Raw genomic sequence first — 22,110 nt, 5'->3', positions numbered from 1 at the left:
CCCTACTGCTTGGATCGATGCTCATCATATCAATCACTGGATTGTCTGGTCCAGACTCGATTTTTTACAAAACGCCGTCATATAGCTGGAATATTGCTGAGTGTGGCATTAAACAACAAACAAACAACATATTTGAAAAGAAACTCAGCAGTATTCCAGCTACATAACGGCAGTCTGTAAATAATCTAGTCTGGACCAGACAATCCAGTGATTGACATCATGAGCATCGATCCATGCATTTGGGATACAATGACATGCATCAACCAAGTCAGCGAGCCTGACCACCCGATAGTCGCCTCTTATGTCAAGCATGGGTTGCTGAACACCTATTCTACTCCGGATCTTCACGAGTCACTTTTAGCTGTAATGTACTTGTTCAGTTAACACACCTTTAGCTGTAATGTACTGAGTTAACAACATACTTTTAGCTATAATGTACTTGGTCATACTTTCAGCTTTATTCTACTTGCTGAGTGAGTATATTTTTACGCTGCTTTAGCAATATTCCAGCAATATCATGGTGAGGAACACCAGAATAGGCTGCACACATTATACCTGGACAGAAGGTGTCAAACCATTCCAAAACACTGAAAACAAACGCATGACCGCACCATTTGTTCAGGTGTGGTGGTGTTCAGGACAGCAGCATGTGGTGCACTGGCTGTGTGCACAAAGGCGTGCCGCGGCGAGCTCTTTCACTGGGCTTGTCATTTTTCAGTCATGCTTTCATAGAGAGCAGCCACATTGCCGTTGGTTGTCGTTGGCTGACTCTAACAGTGTCAAATCTGGGCACATTGCATAAAATTTATAGAGTCAAAAAAGGACTTTAATAAAGCCAAATGAAGGTTTTTGTGATAGTCAAATAAGTGCTAAAATATAAAAACATCAAAACTCATTAATTCGTGTATAATGCAGCTGTGTTTTTTGGAAAAAAAGTGCGCACTATACTCAAAAAAATACGGTAGTCAAATATTAATACTGTTGGAAATAGTGATTTTAGAAATTGTTTCTGAAATCGTGGGTTAATGTAAATATGGTGAAAATTTGAGTTTCAATAAGTAACCAGATATGAACCATAATTTTTGTTGAGTTTTTTAAAACTTCCACTGGGTATCAGTACCCATGTGGGGAATCAAACCCAGGCCTCCGTGTGACAAGTGAACACTTTAATCACTAGGCTACCCCACTGCTCCTAAAGTACTTGGAGAATGATAACACAAAGACATGATGCAGTACTCTCCTTTATGTATCTCAGTATGGTCACTTTCAACATGGATATATGACATGGCAACAAGCTAAAACTCCATAACAAGCACATTTCACATGGAGACTTATAATACATAGCATCATTAATAGTATAGAAAATAAATAAAAAATGCAATCAGTAAACTTTCATACAAGACCGAGATCAATTAATAAAATTACAAAATTAAGAAACAGCTACATGCATTTGTGGTTTGGGGAGGAGAGAAAGGTTTGTTTCAAAATTCCACTGGTAACAGGTCATGACATACAGACATAGCAGTACTTTCTAGGATACAATGATCAGACAAGATCAACCATGTTCCACGTTTCATGGATTACACCAAACATACAACAAAGTTTTCAGCAAGTGTTAAACCAAATTTTCAAAGAAGTCTGTCCACCAAAAATATTTATAGTGAAATAAGTGCTGTTCTAACTCAAGTTTCTGAGGAAAATAAAACAACTACACTGATCATCCATAAATATTTTCAAAATAAAATGTCAATTCTTCAGTTATTTCAGTTACTCTCTCACTCGTATTCAGTTAGAAAATCTGTCAAACAGTTACTTGGTCTGGCCTTAAAGAAGACACATAAAGCTCTTCAACGGCACAGGAATGAACACGGCATCATTACATCACAATGCACGACATTCCTCAACACTACTAACCAAACAGTACTTTTGTCCGTATAGTCTTTGCTAGTCTGTTTTACAACTAGGATGGCAGCTTCACTTCTCAAAATCAGCTGAAAGGAGCCCTTATATTATCTCCATTCCATGAAGCTAAATACATGTACCAGAGTCCATTCACTACCATAGTTTTGAGTCTGATTCAAATGACACAGCCGTCCAATCAAATTACACTCAATTGCAAGACAAATTCTGTTACTGGCAAAGTGATGTAGAGGATTGTGAACTGGTCCTGGGTATATATAGTAATGGAATGTCTCCCTGATTCCAGGCTAGAACTGGTCTTCAGCAACCCATGCTTGTCAGAAGAGTGACTAACGGGATCCGGTGGTCAGGCTCGCTGACATGGTTGATGCATGTCATCGTATCCCAATTGCGTAGATCAATGCTCATGATGTCATCACTGGATTATCTGGTACAGAATTGTGTTTATTTACAGATATCATGCAGCTGAAATATTGTGGAGTTCAGTGTTAAACAAACAAACAAAACACAACAGAATGGAGATAAAATTTTGCAAGATAATTGCGATTGAACATGCTTGGAATTAGGAGAATGTTGAGATTGATCACTACACCCATATGAAGGAAGAGTTATCTGCGATCCCTGCAGCAATGCTAGGGAGGACTCTAAGTCATGCATAGTTGTATGTACTTTGGCGTAGATGTGCATCCATAACAAACAGCAACGATCATGGCAATGCAGCCATGTATACAAGCAACAGAATGGTTCCTGGAATACCAGGCACAGTATCTTCACATCACATACAAGACTCCACTATGTCCACAACAACTTCCTTGTGACGTACAACCACCTTAGATAATGCCACTTCAATCACAGAAATAGTTACAAAACGTTTCCTTCACAGCAAAAGGGTATCGGGAGAAGGCAAACATCCAAAGTGCCCCTGCACTTGCTCATGAAAGTCTTGTGTGGACATCTACTGGTCCTCTATCCTGATCGACAACTGTCCTTAAATGCTTTCATGTCCTTTGAACAACTACCATTACAACGTAACTGTGCAATCCCCTCACCTCCCCACCTGTTGTTGCAGGCTTCAACAACCCAAAACAGCCTAATGAAAGAGGTGAAAGAAACATATAACATGGGCTGGACAAGCATCCTGATGCATCAATACGGACACCCCCATCTACAAACTCATTTCTGGCTGTGAAGTGTGTTTTTTCCCAATAATTCCTCTTTGCCGGTAAGCATTGATTCTAGCATGGAAAGAACTACATATTTAATATTTTCAATGCCTGCATCAATACGCAATAAATAAGTTAAAAGAACACACAGAGAAGTGTGTGTGAACATACCAATGTAAATATCAATGATCAATACATATAACAAAATCTGATTTGATTGAAAGTAAAAAGTGTGATTATTTCAAATGCCTACATATTATTCAAAAACTGACATGAACTGAAGTAAATAACTAGTAGCCTACTAGCTTTGTATAAAACAGTTATTCTCCTTGCATAATAACATCTCTTATTCATATACAAATCTCCCAGAGGCAATGGCATTAACTGACTATATAAGATAGCTATGCGATAAATCGTAAAGAACAATGAAGAATGAAGTGTGGTTTATTTCACTATAAAACAATGTTCTATCACGATGTAATTCCTGGAGATTCGAACATGCGCTCGCTTTATCTGTGAGAGGGGAGTATCTAGTGAGTTGTTCCCCATAGATGTAGCTGGGTCATACAGATAAACACGATGGCTGAAAGATCATATCCAAAAGCCAAAAGCGGGAGACTGTCATTGGGAGAACAGGCACAGCTAATCGACGTAAGGATTGTGAGAATATGCAGGAAATACCCATCTGTGCATAAAATGGACTTGTTCGACATTGCCGAGGTAGGATTCTATTGAGAGAGTCATCATTATTAAAATTTGGGTAAATATTTTTAAAGCGTGTACATTTTATCAACATCCTTAAAGAGGCTATACACAATGTTGATATCTCATATTAGCTGTACCACTCGTGGTTTATTTTCCCTGCAGTGCTGTATTGTGTTGTATCTCCATCATCGGGAGAATCCAGAAAGAAAAGAAAATCCGAAAACAAGACTTAACACAAAAGTGAGAACCACAACAATTATGGCACAAGATTTGGCATACAGGTAAATATTACATATATTGCAGTTGGTAGCCGTCCTGATAAATATTTATCATGATAGCCTCAAAACTTGTCATTTGCCTTGTCAGTTCTCTCTCCTTAATCATCCAATCGGACGATCCAATCTTAATACCCCCTTAACAACATTGAGTTTGCAAGAAAAAGGTGCTGTTGAGAAAGTCAAAATGAAGACTGTGCCCCTAGCCTAAGTGGGCATAGGTTGAAGTATATTGTGAGGGAGTATTTCATCAGCTGAACCTTCTCAACAGTGTGGTCCCCTCACTATCTCTCTGGGTCCACTCTGCTGTTATGGCTGCCTACTTCACACCTTGAACAGCCCAGTGTAGTGACCACACCACTGCATTCTGTACCACAACATCCCTGTGTAGTAAGTTGTATAACACATCACAAAACAGCTTATCGTAAGATTCACACAAATTACCGGGAAAGGCAAAAAATTATTTAATTTTGCGGGAAAAAATTCCTCCAAATTCCAACATTTAATTTAGTGTCAAGATTGCAGACAGATCGTATTCTGTCATGTGACTGTCACATGACAGAAACTACTGGTAGTTCCATATGAATTCCCCAAAACCCCCAACGCTGGCCGAGGTGACTTATGGGATTGAGGTGAGTGTGCCCATCTGGATCAGTGTGGTGCCACTGATACAAGCACCAGGTGGAGGCACCATGTACGACATGTGTCACTGGCTTCATGCTTTGTGGAATGGGCGGTCTAAGATTGCACATGTCCTCTTGCTGAACCACTTTTGACTAGATTATCTGCCCTTGGTCTCATAACGCCTCCAGGTCGACATGCCTCAACTGGGGATGGGTTTTCTGCAATCAGAGCTTGTCTTGAAAATATCATAATAAATGACATAAATTTGATAAAAGTCATGATATATGTGCATACATGTAACAATTCAGCTGAAAAAAACATGTGAAAAGAGCAGAGATTTTCCTCAATAAATGGCCTGGTCATTTTAGAACAAGAATGCTTGAGTATGGTTTAACGCCGCTTTTAGCAATATTCCAGCAATATCACGTCGGGGGACACCAGAAATGGGCTTCACACATTGTACCAATTGTACCAATCAAACCCGGGCCTTCGGCTGGATGAGGAGATGCTTTAACCACAAGGCTACCCCACCGCCAAGATTTCCAAGACTATCAACTTTCGAAGAATATTACCAATTTTGAGGAGAATCCTTGGTACAAATTTGTAGTGAGTGAGTTGGCTTTTACGCCACTTTTAGCAACATTCCAGCTATATTATGATGGGGAATACCAGGAATGGGCTTTAGACATGTACCCATGTAGTGAAAGGGTACCCGATCTGAATTCCTGGGTACAGAGAATCTAGTTTTATCCAAAACTGTTCACTGTGGACACTTTGTATCAGCATTAGTTACCTTGAGTTTCTTTTCAATCCTGTCGACCTCCTCCCCCAGGAGGTCAATGATCTTCTCTCCATGGTTCAACATGAAGCCCTCCACGTCCTCGACCTTCTGCAGCTCGCGCATCTCCTGCAGGCACCAAACACACAATACTGTACGGTGACTCGTCTTTTACACACTTAGCAGATCAGTAGTTCACTTGTGTCACATTGTGTCAGCATGATGTGGGTGGAAAGCCCGATGTGATGCAGCTCAAATATCTTACCACCTTGGTGACCCCATAAATACACTTTGTTTGTTTTTGTTTCTTTGTTGTTTAATGCCGCACTCAGCAACATATCAGCTTTATGACGACAGTCTGCAAATATTCGAGTTTGGACCAAACAATCCAATGATTGACATCATGAGTATCGATCCACGCAATTGGGATACGATGACATGCATCTTCAAGCAAGTCAGCGAGCCTGACCACCCAATGCTGTTAGTCACCTCTTATGACAAGCATAGTTGCCTTATACAGCAAGCATGGGTTGCTGAAGCCCTATTCTACCCCAGATCTTCACTGGTCTCATAAATACAGGAGCTGACTATCAAGCATCGTAATGGGGCAGAATCTGTGAACCCATGAAGCTAACCCCAGCAGCCAATGGGTGCAACTCTGCCATGTGCGCACAGCTTACGTCTAACTGACAACAATCATAGTTTTACAGACTTTTTTTTCTAACAAGTGCTAGGGGTGAAACGATACATTGGTGCATCGTGCATCGTGAGTTTTCATGTGGTGATACAATACACAATACTTCTGATTCTGTATCGATACAAGCTGATAATAAGGTGAAATACATTACTGCTTGTTTAATGAACCCCTGGCGTTTTTGTCAGTCAAAAAATTGCAAAATGTGTTGAAATTCAATTCACTACTAAAAATAGCCGCAACAAAATTAATGTGTCTACAGGTAACTTTTCCTTTTGAACCTGCTATGAAATATTTATAGTCAAGACCTTTCCATGCGATTTTATGTAATTATGTATATTGCGATACGTATAATATCATGACCTTGCTGTATCGTTTCATCTCTAACAAGTGCATGAAAGACGATTTTTAACCAATTTCAACAGGAATTATAAAACCACACTACATTGAATGTTTTCGGTAACACAGTTTTCCAAATTCTGAAGATGATTTTAACATCAAGTCTTAATACTGCAAAGAGAACGCACTGCAAGCAGCTGCTCCAGGTCCAGCTTGTAAAGGTATGCACGAGTTATCTCCCTTCCATCAAAATCCACCTCAGCCTTGAACCTCACCTGGCCGGCCATGTCAGTGGCCTTCACATCATGAAGCGACCTACAGAAGGGAAAGCAACTGGTCTCAAATCAAATGTTAAGCACACCTGAGGCAAATAGCTTCACAAATACTAAACAAATACTAACGTCAAATGATATGGTGCTGATATCTACCAAATCAAGTGATAACACCCACCTGATCATGTAAGAACACCTCCCTAAGCATGAGATAACACAAAGTGTATCATGGAATTACACCCATCTCACCATGTTATAACATCCACCAGACCATGATATAGCACTTCCCTGATCATGTGATAACGCCCACCTCACCATGTAAGAACACCTCCCTAATCATGAGAAAACAATAACCATACCATGTGACAACACCAACCTGGCCATGAGATAACACCACCTAATCATGCGATAACACTAAGTGTACCATGGAATAACACCCATATCACCATGTAATAACACCCGCCTGACCATGATATAGCACCTCCCTGATCATGTGATAACACCTACCTGACCAAGTGATAACACAAACCTAATCATGACATGACACCCACCTAATCATGCGGTCACTCTCCAGGTCCTGGCTAATCTGCTGCTTCAGTGTCTGTGGGATGGACCTGCAAACAGAAACACATAACATGAAGCAAGCCAGACAGTCTCAGTTATAAAGAAATACTGAAACAAGCCTGAAATACTCATATCCCCTGCCAATATGACATGTCTGGTTGTGCTCAAGGCAAGACATATTGTACTGTTTTAAGATCTAAGCCGAAAAAAAAGCAATACCGCCATTTTCAGTCTAAGTCAAAGTCATTGCCATGGAAACTCAAAAAGTATTTGTTAAAAAATCCCAAACTATCAAAAGGCACCAGTTCACCACTAGACCTACCTATGTGCAAAGTTTGGTTAAGATATCTCTAATGGCTTTTGATATCTGCTCCGGAAACAAAATGTGACGGACAGACGGACAGAAAGCACCCATTCCTATATCCCCTTTCACTTCATGGCGGGGGATAATAATCCTCTCAATCAGCTAAAGTATTGAATCAAATCAATTTCACATCTCAAAGGATACAAAATCTACAGTACCTGCCAACCAGTGCTTCTGTGTTTGTGGTGATAATAAACGTAGCAACCACCCCGAGAAGGCCACCAATCAACATGGACCCGAGGGAGTCAGCGAAGGGGTTGCCGGTGTAGTGTGTGATGCCCATGCATGCCGCTGCTATGCCTACCCCGACCACGGCAGCGAGGTCCTCGAGCAGCACCACGTTCACATTGGGGTCAAACCCACCCTGCACTGAAACATGGACAGGTCACACAGCAATCAGACTCGGAATGCACCAGCCTTGTCAACAGAACTTTACGTCTTCCGTAACATCTGCTGTACAGACTTGGAATGCATCTTGGATAGTAAAGCGGGTAACGTAAGTGTTTGGGTGTCACCCTGACACAGATGGAAAAGTAAGAAAAACATACAACATGTTATGATCCATACTTATCATAATAAACTTGACACCAAATTGTCAATTCAATAATTTATGACAGGTGTGGTATCAATTTTTGAACTGGTATGAATTTTGTTGTCATTATCAGGTGATCATGATGCATTAAACTTTTACAAACCTGTAGAGGTTATGAATTCTCTGATGAAATCCTCCTTGGGGCACTTATTGCATTTTCCTTGCTCAAGAAAATCTACATGACATAGTTGTAACCATTTTCCTTAATAAAAAATGTTACCACACAAAAAACTTCGTTTTTGTATGATATATGACCACCCTTACGGGGCCTCACCCTCCACAGCGCGTCACGCCAGGGGAAGCAACTCTCAGCGAAATCACTTTCCATATGTCTAATGCTGACGGAATGTGGGGAGGTGGGTGGCTGTGCCCCAAGGAGGATTTCATCAGAGAATTCATAACCTCTACAGGTTTGTAAAATTCCCTTTCAGATTAAATCCTCCTTGGGGCACTTATTGCATCAAGATAGACTCATAAAGATAATCTAGGAAGTGGCATCCGTCAGCAACAAGCGTGCATAAATACATCGTATGTTGATTATTTCAATGAATAAAAAAGATAAATGGAACCAACCTTATTGTGAGGCACCACCGTCGAAAGGCGGGTCTAGAGACAGGGCGTGGTCGACCATATACAATGAAAGAGACATTATTTGTGGCTTATCATATCGAGAACTCGAGACACCCCCTCCACTTTTTGAAACAAGTGATATAGGTGCGTAGATCACGAGAGACTATAAACCCGCGCTGAGCTAGGCCAGAGGGTCCCCGTGAATCCAAGGAGTGTGTGTGCAAATACGAGTATTATCGAGTAGTAAGGACTGGTATTTTTATCGACCGCAGAAGATATAATCTGGACCGTTACTGAGCAGTATAACCGGAGGGTGGTCTAAAATCTCGAAGGCTCAATCGGCTAGAGATGTAGAACTTGGCCCAGTTCGGAGAACTGACTGACCAAATTGAGCACGCTCACTTGAGTGTTTGTCGAGTTGGTAATGTTTGATGAACGTGCTCGGCTGGCTCCAAATAGCCGCGGAGCAGATCTCCTCAATTGGCAGAGCCGCGGCGTACGCTTGTGACGTAGCCACTACTCTAACCGAACGACTGCGATAACTTGCGATTGTGAGTCCGCCTGGGGCTCTTCGGGCGCTAATGGGAACCGGGTTCCCGGCCCCGCGAAAAGGCTGCTGACTTGACCAGCTGCCTTGCCCCGGCCCCTGCCTCTCTTGATCCTCCCGGCACCCTTACCTGAAGGAAGTGGCTGCTTCCAAGCCGGTGTGGACTTCTGACCCGGCGTGTGTAGGAGGAGTCAAGTTGAGAGGTCCGCTTACGCAGTTTAACGCATGGTACCTCCAACAAGGCCTTAGAATCCTTGATGGAGGCATGCAATTGCGCAGCCTCTCGGACCACCTGCTGAGCCCCAGGGAAGAGGGTGGCACCCATCTTATATGGCAAAGCAAGTAGGTCCTGCAAGCCCGGTCTGAGATCGTCCCCGAGACCAAGTGGCCGGCCTCAGCCGACGCCGGGCATATCACGAGGTCTCGAAGCCGCGTCCAGCGCCGACAAAGGGGAAGGCTCGGTCCGCAGCACCTGCCGGAGCTGAGACTTCACCTCCTCCATCATCGATGCCATCTGCGACCTCAATAAGGCAGAGATGTCCGCCAAAGGTAGAGCCTTCTCCCCCGGGAGAAGGAGGAGACAGTCTCTGCTGCTTTTTTTACCTTTTTTTTACTTTTTAGAAGGGGGGGGGGGGGGGGAGACGGTCTTAGCCGATCTTATATTCGACCCCACCTTCAAGAGACCCTTAGAGTGCATGAGATCCAATTGTCTCTTTTTCTGAGCCCGGGGGGTGAAGGCAATACAGATCGGGCATGACCCATTGTCATGCCCGTCCTCCGCCAGACATTTGAGGCAGCTTTCATGCCTGTATTGGGGGGGAATGGATGCTGAAAACCCCGTACACAGTTTGAAGGTCTGTAAAAAAGACCGTAATTTCTGAGGTAGGCGGGAAGGGTATTAAAGTGTATCAGTGCGATTGAAAGATCGGAAAGATACGTGCATAAATTGTGAAACTAGAAGCAAAGGCGTAATTTAGAATGCGTTTGTTACGCGATACTAATAGCCAATGTCGTAGTATAATTATAACACCAAAGTGGGCGTGTTACACGCGAAGGTGTAAAAACCCCGTAAAAAAGGTAAGTGTAGTTTAATTATAATTAACACACCACCTTGGGTTTATGTAAAGGAAAAGATTGTAGACCAAAGCCGTTTGATATAACAAAAAAAACAAGCCGTTTTTTATGGCCTTGATGTTACAGTTATCATATGTGGCACCTCAATATGGACGCCATTGCGGCCATTTGAATTCAAAGGTACCGTACACGTGGCGTCTATAACTTTACAATGCGAGGTATTACGCCTTTGCAATGAAAGAAATGTACCATACATACAGATTGGTCAGCCATGGTTCTTGTCGAACGATAATCTGTTGAAACTTTTTTGTCTTGAAAAAAACAGGCACGTCTGTCTTACTCAGATGACATAAGGAAAGAGATTTGGGTGAGAGTTACTTCCCCTGGCGTGACGTGCCGTGGAGGCTGAGGCCCCGTAAGGGTGGTCATATATCATACAAAAACGAAGTTTTTTGTGTGGTAACATTTTTTATTGAGGAAAATGGTTACAACTATGTCATGTAGATTTTCTTGAGCAAGGAAAATGCAATAAGTGCCCCAAGGAGGATTTAATCTGAAAGAGAATCTTATATACAGGAGTTTTAACTATTGTCCTTTAACCTAAGAAAGCCACATGACGCCCAATCCTACTTACCATACTGCCAGAACCTCATGTTCTTGGCTCGACTTTTCTTCCTCACTTGGTTCACAGCCACAAGCAGCGTTGCTGAAACACAATAACCTTCTATACTTCCAATACACACACTCTACCCAATGTTGATCCTTGCTGCTTAACCCCCATGTATGATACTCACGTTTGTTTGTTGTTTAGCAATATTCCAGCTATATGACAGCGGTCTGTAAATAATTGAGTCTATACCAGACAATCCAGGGATTGATATCATGAGCATCCATCTACTTAATTGGCATACGATGACATGCATCAACCAAGTCAGCGAGCCTGATCACCCAATCCCGTTAGTCGCCACTTACGGCAAGCATGGGTTGCTGAAGACCTATTCTCTACCCAGATCTTTTCAGGACTATCAGATTCATGAGTCATTCTGCCTGAGATACTGTGGACAAGATATTGGACACTTTTACAGATGAGCCTACTCATTACCAACATGACAGAATCAGACTTTTACCAATTCCTTCGTGCCATATTTAGTCAAGTGAGTGAACAGGGTTTCACCCTAGTTTGCAAGACTATGGAGGTACTATAGCAGGAAAAGAAGCTTGAGCCCACTGGTTGATAGAATAACAATACAAGTATGATGATGAACAATTTCACAGCTGAGAGATGTTCTTCACTGCTGGTCCCTGATCTGTGTACCCTAACCTCAGTCACTACTCGAATTGCCATGAACACCCTTGACCACTGAATACTGTCAGTCACGTACTGTACTTATGTTGTCTGCAAAAGTTAATGTCAAGTAGGCTCACCTCCTTCAGAAACAAAGGCAGCTGCTAAAGTCCCAAGAGCCTGGAATATAATCAGGTAACCATGGTTACTGTACTCAACTCATGCTGCTGGACTGCAAAAATGGACGCATTCATTGAAATACTCTGAACACTATGCTGAATTTTCTTTATTTTTCTATATCTAGATGAAGATGAACTAATTTAATCCCAGGTCAGCTTATTGACACCTGATTCAGCTGATCCTTGTTAAAGTTTCACTGGTACTAGAAATTTTTCCATGCTGCGGGAATATATAATTGCAAGAAAATATTATATGGATTTTATAGGAGAGTATGACCTGATTGATTTATCCGCAGTCTGGAAAACAATAAAGGAACTGGACGCACACATATCAAATTAAATCTTCCAGTGGCTTCAGCGATATGCAGTAGTCACAAAGGGTATATGTCTATATGACCAGATTTTGATTTTTGGCCAGGGTACATTTTTGTAAACAATGTGAGCTGACGTCACTATGGATAATAATTCAGTTTTTTCAGAGCATGATGTGGGAGGAAAGGCGAAATGGATTGATTGTAGGCAGTGTCTGAAATACAAAGAAAATACCAGGCTGCCATCAGGACCCGTAGACTTTAGAAGCTGCAGGCCCTGACTAAACTCTTCAGGCCCTCATTCTAGACGTGCAGCTTATTGAGACAAATGGACAGGTGCTATTTCGAACACTGATTGTAAGTGTTTACCACTTCAGAAAAACACATCAGCATGATGCTAACTCACAACCATCCCATCCTGGCATAACTAAGGGACATAACTCAAAACAGAGAGTTAGAGTGCCTTATACATGTTATCATGTTATACAACCCATGCATTGACAGAAGATAGAATTTTCAATGATTATGATTACATCATTACATCATTGTTGTTGCAGTTGATTCTGAGCCAGGAATTCACTGGCCATTCTGAACTTGCATTTTAACAAGTAGATCATACGCACAGTGCTAGAGAAATTATACATGAAGCACAACAAGGTTTAAGTTAGAGTAATCTCTCAAATCTGTTGATTACAGAAGTAGAACAACTTGCCCCTTCGTCATGGTCGTCATTCTCATGCATTCTCCATTACTTCAAACAAACATCAGGCACACTGTTTCAAGACAGTCTGAACATAGACCTACCCAGTACATAGAGCCAAGCTGTTCTGGATGGAGAAAACCCTGGATGCCATGGTAACAGGACAGGCCTGAACCCAGGCAGAAGATGCCCACACCGCTGATCAGGGATGAAATATGTCTCAGGTTGACAAACCCATACCTGCAACAGACAAAGCAGGGATGTAGCTACAGTCATCTGACTGGGAGTATAAAAAAAGGTGAAAAAATGACACAGTTCTATCTTTTAAAATAAATAAGATATGGATTATAACTAAGAGTGAGTGAGTATGGTTTTACGCCACTTTTAGCAATATTCCAGCAATATCACAGTGGGGGGCACCAGAAATGGGCTTCACACAATGTACCCATGTCGGGAATCGAACCCGGGTCTTCAGCGTGACGAGCAAAAGCTTTGACCACTAGGCTACCCGACCGCCCCTTATAACATTAGAACATTATTCAGGGACTGGTCATTTAGTATAGGGTGGGGGTCATGCAAGGGTGATGCATAAATGGAATAAGGGGTGTCAGCAAAATTAGACACAGTTCTCGCCAATCTCTCCCCCTTAAAGGTAATTGACCAGTCCCTAAGTTTCAATGTCCCTGGGAGGTCCCAGCAGTTGTTGGATCTGCATAAGACCTCTGAGAGTGTTTCATCATCATGTATTTCACCGAAGAAAAAAACTATCATGTCTGGCTTTTCTCCCACATCAAGATGATCATACCATGATATAACCGATAAATGTGTTAAAAGAGGCTTTAAACCAAACTCACTAGCTTACATGCAGTTGACATTTGAAACTTGATATCTTATGGTGACATCATAGGTTCATGAGTGAGTTCACCAGTTTGGTCTGATGCCCATTTGACCAGTTTGTCAGTTATACCACGACGTGTCAGCTTGATGTTGGAGGAAAGCCCAAGGTGATGCAGATTTTAGATGTTTATATCCTACTTACGGGTGGTCGGAGTCTGGCTTCTGCATGGAGTGGTACAGCCCGAAGGCCAGGATAACCTGAATAGGAAATAATATTTTCGAGGCATCGCAGACCTGATGACCCTAATCACAAACTGACAAATTCAACTGTAACTTGTTGGCGTATTTTATCCCTGCATTAGTCTACAGCATAGCTCATTGTGTCTTAACATTAAACTCAGGAATCACAAACACAGCATTTCCATTGAAGTCGTACCAACTACTTACAGAGGCCATTACCCAATAAGACTGTGTAAAACACCTGCTACATAGGATCACTTACACCAACACTTACCTTCCACGGTTCCATCTCAGAACATAACTGTCTAAAGTCTGTGAGTATGTGAGTTAAGACCTGAACAGCATTACTTTAAGATTACTTTGAGGAACATGCCCAGTTTAGACGATGTGGGGATTATCGATAGCAATATTTGCCTACCTAGTTGACAGTAATGACTATTGGGGGATTATTGACTGCAATATTTGCCGACCTGGTTGACAGTATAGACGATGTGGGGTTTATCGACAGGAATATTTGCCTACCAGGGCCCTGTTCCTCAAAGCGATCTTAGCGCTACGATGATCGTAAGCCTATGTTAAAGTATGACACTTACGATCACCTTAGCGCTAAGATCGCTTTGAGGAACGGGGTCCTGGTGGACAGTATAGACGATGTGGGATTATCGACAGCAATATTTCCCTACCTGGTTGACTGTGTCGGCCACTGAGTGAATGACTTCTGAGAACATGCTATGTGAGCCTGTGAAGATCCATGCTACAAGTTTTATCAGGCTGTTCAAAGCATTACTGAAAACACAACAACAGATGATGTTAGCTGTAGCATGTCTAGACAGAACCTTTCTGCATGATCAGTATGGAGACTAAAATCTAAACAAAATGTTATCATCTCATGCTTATCTCAAAACAGTTGAAATTATTTTTTTCCAGATTTTTAACATCACTCTCAAGAGCCTCAAGATTATGATGTGGTCACGCCAATACCACAGCAGCCTGTAAATCATGGAGCCTTGTACAGACAAACTTGTGATTGATAATATGAACACTGTCCACACAATCACCCAGCCTGGCCACCTAATCCATTCAGCTTGCCTCTTACAACAAGCAAAGATTACAGGGGACTCAAGAACTTGAATAAAAAGGGCAGGAAGACGACAAAATTATCCTGAAACTTACACAAAAATTGCTGACATGACAACTCTTCCTGTGCCACTCTCCAAAAATATTTCCCTCTGAAAAATAAACAAATAAATAATCCTACCAATGTACACAACCTAAATATTTACATAAGCAGCAGTATTTAGTGTTACCAGGCTTACAGACATATAAGCATCTCCATCTGGAGTGAAGGTGACAACATCAACACAGGTACAGTATTAATAAGTAACCCATTGTAGTAAAGAGGGACTATGCTCACACTCTTTTGGCAGTTTTAAGTCAAGGTCTCAACAATGAAACTATGCCCTGTGTGGAAGTTAAACATTGTCTCTGTGTAATTAGGGAAATCATTATCAGCTTCATTGACATACATACTAAAATTATATTCAAGTGGCAAAGAAAGTGCTGTCTGAACAACTTGGATCAAATGTGCTGGTACTGTCAGTTTGTCCGAGCCTAGTCCCCCTTGAACATGATCATCGTGTATTCAATGATGTTACTCAAGTAGATTTAATTCTGTATACTACGCAACTTTCACGCTCACTTATTGTTAAGGGAAAGGGGCGGTGGGGTTGCTCGTCATGCCGAAGACCCGGGTTCAATTCCCCACATGGGTACAATGTGTGAAGCCCATTTCTGGTGTCCCCCGCTGTGATATTGCTAGAATATTGCTAAAAACAGCATAAAACAATACTCACCCATTGTTAAAAGGAAAATAAAGTTCTTAAAGTTAGCCAAACAATGACACAGGTTGTAGACATTTGCCACTGAGGTGAAACCCGCAACCATGGGAATCATAACTGATACTTTGGGATTAGGACTCATGACCAGCAGATCCTAGCTCAGCCAAGGGACACAACTCTGCACAATTACAACAGAAACGAGTAAGTGACGAGTAAGGAGGATTAGGAGGAAAAAGGAGACTAACGACTGTGTAATTTTTGTCAGTGGGAGGTCGATCTTCTGACATGGCTGCTACTCGTAGTTTGTGTTGGTCAATGAGGCGTCGCATCTCAAACACGTCATCTAGATGTACAAGGGGAGACAACTCTTAAATCTTGTTTCTAAAAAAGGTTAATTCTTAAATCTGACATATTAGTCAACAATTGGACATCTAAAAAATCAAATCATAAAATTTACCAATTAGTTAATTTTTACATAACTCCTTATGTTTTACATACAAGATGAATATACTTTATAAACATGTAATTAAGCAGCAATAAGATGAATACACTTTATAAACATGTAATTATGTAGCTATTTTCAGATTCATCATGATCCTTAAACCTTGAAAGTAGACTAACAGAAATTCAGACTTTAACTTGTGATGCATAATGAAATAGACTGCAGTAATGTTGAGGTTGCGAGTTGGCAAGTCTCCACGTCAGCTCTACACTCACATCGGTCCCCCTGCAGCAGCTTGTGTTTCTCCTTGTTCAGTTTGTCCAGGCTGCCCCACACTCTCCCGGCCCTGTGGAGGCCAACACACACACACGGTATACCACAACTAGTCTACGCGTCACATCCAATAGTGCACACATTGGCCCAACAGTAGAAATATCGAGTGTCACAACTTCATGGTAATTTTACATTTGCATTTCAGTGATATTCAACATTCTGCATGCTGATTGGTCAGTTGAGTGAGTGAGTGAGTATGGTTTTACGCCGCTTTTAGCAATATTCCAGCAATATCACAGCGGGGGACACCAGAAATGGGCTTCACACATTGTACCCATGTCGGGAATCGAACCCGGATCTTCGGTGTGACGAGCGAAAGCTTTAACCACTAGGCTTCCCGACTGCCCCGATTGGTCAGTTGAAACGTTATGATGTCATGCTGCTTCACTATTGTTATTGTTGTTTGTTTGTTTGTTGGTTAATGTCACACTCAGCAATATTCCAGCTTTTTGAAGGCGGTCTGTAAGTAATCGAGTCTAAAAATGCAGTGACTGACATGTGCATCGATCCATGCAATTGGGAAACGATGACATGCATCAACAAAATCAGCGAGCCTGACCACCCAATCATGTTAGTCGCCTCTTACGACAAGCATAGGTTGCTCAAAACCAATTCTAACCTGGATCTTAATGAGTAGTTTCATTTTTGAGAACAATATGTTAGGACGTTATTCATTGTTCAAGACATCACAATTGAACAATAATCTTCATCATGTTAAGTGAAATTCTCTTGTATACATTGGAGGGTTGACATTTCAAGCATTTTTCTTCATTTTCTGTGTTAAAATGACAAAGAACAATACATAGAATAACCTGTAAAAAATCACAGATTATTTGTACAAAGGCTTGGATTTTGCATCACTCATTCACTCAGTCAGATGATGTGAAATTTCATGAAGACTGTTAGTTATTCTCAAAATACAACTACAAGAATGGGTAGTACATCAACAGATGGATATTTTACAATTGTGAAACGTGATAATACGTGAATGCTGGTATCTGTACTGATAACAGATTGAAAAGTGCTGGCAGACTAAGAAAATAATGATCAGGGCAAATCTTGTGAAGGCACCGGACTTGGCAACCATTGGGGGACCAACAATTTCTATTTAAGCTAACAAGAGTGAGTGAGTGAGTTGGGTTCAATGCCACTTTTAACAGTATTCCAGTCATATCGCGGCGTTAAGCAAACAAGAACAGTATTACCTGGTGATGACAAACAACACTTACAAAATCATTCACAGTCAAATATAGCAGTTTGGATAAATACAAGATTAGCTAATTCCAAAACTCACAAATCTTCCACGTCCGAGCGCAGATACACAACAATCTTTGGCCCTGTCTCATAAGGACTCCGCCGTGAGTACTTTGGCAGCTCATCGAGATCACTGGATAAGAAATGACAAATGCTTAGTTTCAGACATGAGGACAACAAAGATGGTACTGGCAGCCTTATACTATGTATACACATAAATGAGAAAAGACAATCTTTTCAAGTGTCAATTACACTAGACAGATTGGTCCAGTTATCTGGTGCACATATTTACACAACTCTTGTAGAGTGGAGTGGTAGAGTGAGTATGGTTTTATGCCGCTTTTAGCAATATTCCAGCAATATCACGGCGGGGGACACCAGAAATGGGCTTCACACATTGTACCCATGTGGGGAATCGAACCCGGGTCTTCGGCATGACGATCCAACGTTTTAACCACTAGGCTACCCGACCGCCCCTCACAACTCTTGTAACCATGGTAGCCATATCAACATGGAAGACGAAGACAGCCTAATGTATCTCATGAATTTCATTACAGTCTCTTTGTTTGTTTAAAGCCACACTCAGCAATATTCCAGCTATGTGATGGGGGTCTGTAAATAAAAAAAATACAAATGGAGCCTGGGCCAGAGAATCCAGTGATTGACTTCATGAAATTTGACCTCACATTTGGGACACAATAACAGCCATCAACCAAGTCAGCGAGTCTAGCCATCCAATCCCATTAGTTGCCTCTTACAACAAGCACAGGTTACAGAAGATCAATTCTGTATTTCCCAGAATTTCTTTACAAACGACACCTTGACTTCATGAAATTTGACCTCACATTTGGGACACAATAACAGCCATCAACCAAGTCAGCGAGTCTAACCATCCAATCCCATTAGTTGCCTCTTACAACAAGCACAGGTTACAGAAGATCAATTCTGTATTTCCCAGAATTTCTTTACAAACGACACCTACAACTATATCATGTTCTTTACTCACCTTGGTTTGAGGAGGTATTCATTCATGGCTCTGACGGGGAGGATGTAGATATTGCCGGTATAGCTGTAGTCGATGGACTTTTTCCTTGCTCGGGGCGTAACTACAAGTAAACAATTACACAGCCATAATTATTAATATCTGATATATTTGATATTTATATACTTATCCTGCATTTTATATAATGCAATCTCTTGTTGTTGAACCGAAATGTAACCACAATTGAGATCTCTCAGCCAGGGAGAAACACTTGAATAAAATGAATAGCTCAAACATGCCTACCACTATCATGACTATGACCACTAGGCATCACGTAACCCAAGCTGAGCTCGATACTCCTTAAAGTGATTTGGGAGTTGAACATGGGAAACGGTAAACAAAGACATTTCAAAATCCCTTTCAGTTTAGTATCTACACATTGTTTTTCACACCTGAAAATTCCACACCAAGACTGGTGTTCTGTTCACAACATGCACAATACTTTACCTTTTAAAACCTTCTGTGATTGTGATGACTTTGTATCCCCTGAGCCATCGGGAGACTTTGGACTAGACAATGGGGTTTGGGCTCCCGCAGCGGGGGCAGCCATCTTGGGCTGAGAAGATCCCGGTTCGGATGGTCCATCCTTGCTTCCTGTGCTCGAGCTCAGCTGGCGTTCAAGGTTGGCAAGAGTCTGGGACCAGGTGCCCTGGATTTTCTTGATGTATTTGCGTGTTGTGGAGAACTGACGTTGACAATCTAAATGTAATATAACAACCGCATTTTGTGGTTCAGATGGCATTGACTGTGGATAGGAGTTTTCTCATGTTTGTTTGCCTGTAGAAACTGGTACTTTAGAAGATTGCTACATCACAGTAACCATGGTACCCCTAATGGATGCTCCCCTACTTCACTTACTATTCTCACCAAAAACATAAACAGTACATTAGGTGAGGTGAGGTGAAATAGGGTTTAGCGTCGCGTTCAAGATCATTGCACTTATACAGCAACCTGCAAGCACACACGTATGTATGTGTATGCTGCTTGTACCAGTCCAGACTAATGCCGATTTTATGGTGCTAGCCCACTGAGATACCATTCTGCAGTGTAACATGAATACCCCACTCAGACACATTATACTGACTCTGAGCCAACCAGTACTTGTTCCAGCCCCTTAATGTCAAACGCCAGGCAGGGTAACAACAAGTACATTCTTTTAACTTCTTTTGGTATGATATGGCCGATGATCGAACCCTCGACATCCCGCTCATCGGGCAGACTCTCTACCACTAGAACACGGAGGCATGAACATTACATGAAAACTGTCTGAAAATTTACGATCAAATGCAATGCATCTTTGACCAGTAAACAAGGTAGATCAGCATGACAGACCAAATATTTTACTTCTTTGTAACTTAGTGCATGAAGAATGTGATACGTGAAAATCACATTGACAGGTTCAGAGGATTTGAGGAAAAAGGGATGTAAAGTTTCAGTGGTAGTAATGGCAATGGACCCAATGACAGATGCACAAGTTGACTGACGAAAGTCTTGATGACACAAGCTCAAATTGGAGATGTTAAGTGATCTACAAGACTGATGAGGAAACACCCGAGGAAATAAAGCAACATATCCCTTCTAAAGAGTTAACGATGACGGACTGAAAATAAACTTAATAAACCTCATAAATGAACCTGCAACCCTGACTATCAGATCAGTATCATCAGTAGTATTGGTTAAGAAGATGTGATCATCTCAGCCTCCTCACCTCTACACAAGTGATGAGAAACCTTTCGCTGCTGAAGCCCCACACCAACTCTCAGCTGAGATCGCAGAGCCTGGTGCAACAACAACTGAGCCTCATGACACAGCGGTCGCAACATCGTTGGACTGTTATGAGGTTGAGCCTGTTGGATAAATGAAACATCTGGTTGGTGGAAAGCTGATCTCTTTTATCACCAATTCATGAACAGGTGCATGCTCCTTGTATTCTGCATATTTCATCTGATACTTAAGAAAACCTGTATCATCAACTAGTTGACATATGTTTTAGTTAATGTCAGTGTGCCAGAAATGATGAGGATAACTACTTATCATGCTCAGCATGATTGCTTTTGTATATTTAGGTTTATATGTAATTAAGGCAAGAACACACTTTTCTGGACACATTCAGCCATTTCTGCAAGAGATGTGCACGAGCTCATTCCTTATATATAATTTATGTGTTTAGTTACCAATGACAATGAAAAACACTATGTGTTAGTTGAAATGTGGCACTAATGGATGTCACTCATGAGGTTACCACATGCGATTGTGGAACTTCTATTTTCGAGTTAGTTTTTAAAGTTGATGTCCAAGTTTGATTTGCATTAATTGCTTTGCTTTTCAATTATTCATTTTTTAGGCTTAATAATATTAAACCATACAAATGCAAGCAGCATCATTTCTACTGCTTATTTTTAGCCTCATCATCCTGTTTTTAAAACAGTCATGTTTGTCACATGCCACTATATTAACAGCATCTAACAAACAAGGCAGATAGGTGTCTGGTAGCCGAGAACTGTGATGGGGTTAAACAGTCAAGACATATTGTAGGGTAGTGTCTTGACTGTCGGACCACCTTTGGCTCTCGGCCAATGCAAGGGTACCTTATTATTGATGGTGCATCGCAACTTTTAACTCTACATGCTTATGATTCAGGGCCATATTTTTAAACAATGTATTAATTATCTCCATATCATACATGTTTAAAGCTGGATAATACGAATGTCAACTGCCATACTGATCATGATCACCTCGAAAAAAAGAGAACATATTGATAAAATCTATAACTTATATGTTATGCCTGTACCTTCTTGGATATTTATGAACGACTAATGAAATGACTGATTAACAACTATAAAGCGCTGTTATTAATTTATTCGTCTTTATTATGTCATTTATTATTTTCCCCACTGGCAGCTCACTGATCCGCTTCTGCTAACCAAGGTTGTCAGGTGATGTCTGATACGGCAGTGGCAGTTGACATTCCTTCAGCCAGTGTCACCTTGATAGACATACAGACAACAGTAATAGTCGTTACAAATTTAACAAGCAGCTAAGTTTATCCTACCATTGATCACTTCAAACATTGTCTGACAGTTACCTTTGCAGCAGTCAAACTAATTCTTCACATCATATAACCCTGCACGTTAGGGAAACCATCTTTGTTTATAAATATATTTGTGG

The 22,110-nt window shown here is 41.3% G+C and overlaps 1 protein-coding gene across 1 annotated transcript; it reads right to left on the bottom strand.

Annotated features, from left to right (window-relative positions):
- Positions 1–1,392: 1,392 nt before the first annotated feature.
- On the bottom strand, positions 1,393–22,087 carry LOC139450120 (proton-coupled zinc antiporter SLC30A9, mitochondrial-like). The gene is made up of 18 exons (XM_071231772.1): positions 22,028–22,087; positions 20,651–20,789; positions 19,390–19,641; positions 18,907–19,006; positions 17,941–18,033; positions 16,589–16,659; positions 16,117–16,214; positions 15,207–15,262; positions 14,717–14,819; positions 13,996–14,051; positions 13,061–13,196; positions 11,907–11,946; positions 11,116–11,187; positions 7,857–8,067; positions 7,322–7,384; positions 6,687–6,813; positions 5,481–5,594; positions 1,393–4,905 (listed from the first exon to the last, which is right to left on the bottom strand). Exons 2-18 carry the CDS (start codon positions 20,763–20,765, stop codon positions 4,861–4,863), a joined length of 1,752 nt encoding a protein of 583 aa, XP_071087873.1. The 5' UTR covers positions 20,766–20,789; positions 22,028–22,087; the 3' UTR covers positions 1,393–4,860.
- Positions 22,088–22,110: the final 23 nt, after the last annotated feature.

Source organism: Haliotis cracherodii, unplaced genomic scaffold (assembly GCF_022045235.1).
Source record: "Haliotis cracherodii isolate W230 unplaced genomic scaffold, xgHalCrac1.p SCAF_8, whole genome shotgun sequence".
In the NCBI taxonomy this organism is placed as follows: Eukaryota; Metazoa; Mollusca; class Gastropoda; order Lepetellida; family Haliotidae; genus Haliotis; species Haliotis cracherodii.
Note: the sequence above shows the minus strand (reverse complement) of the source record. Positions and strands in the feature narration are given on the sequence as shown.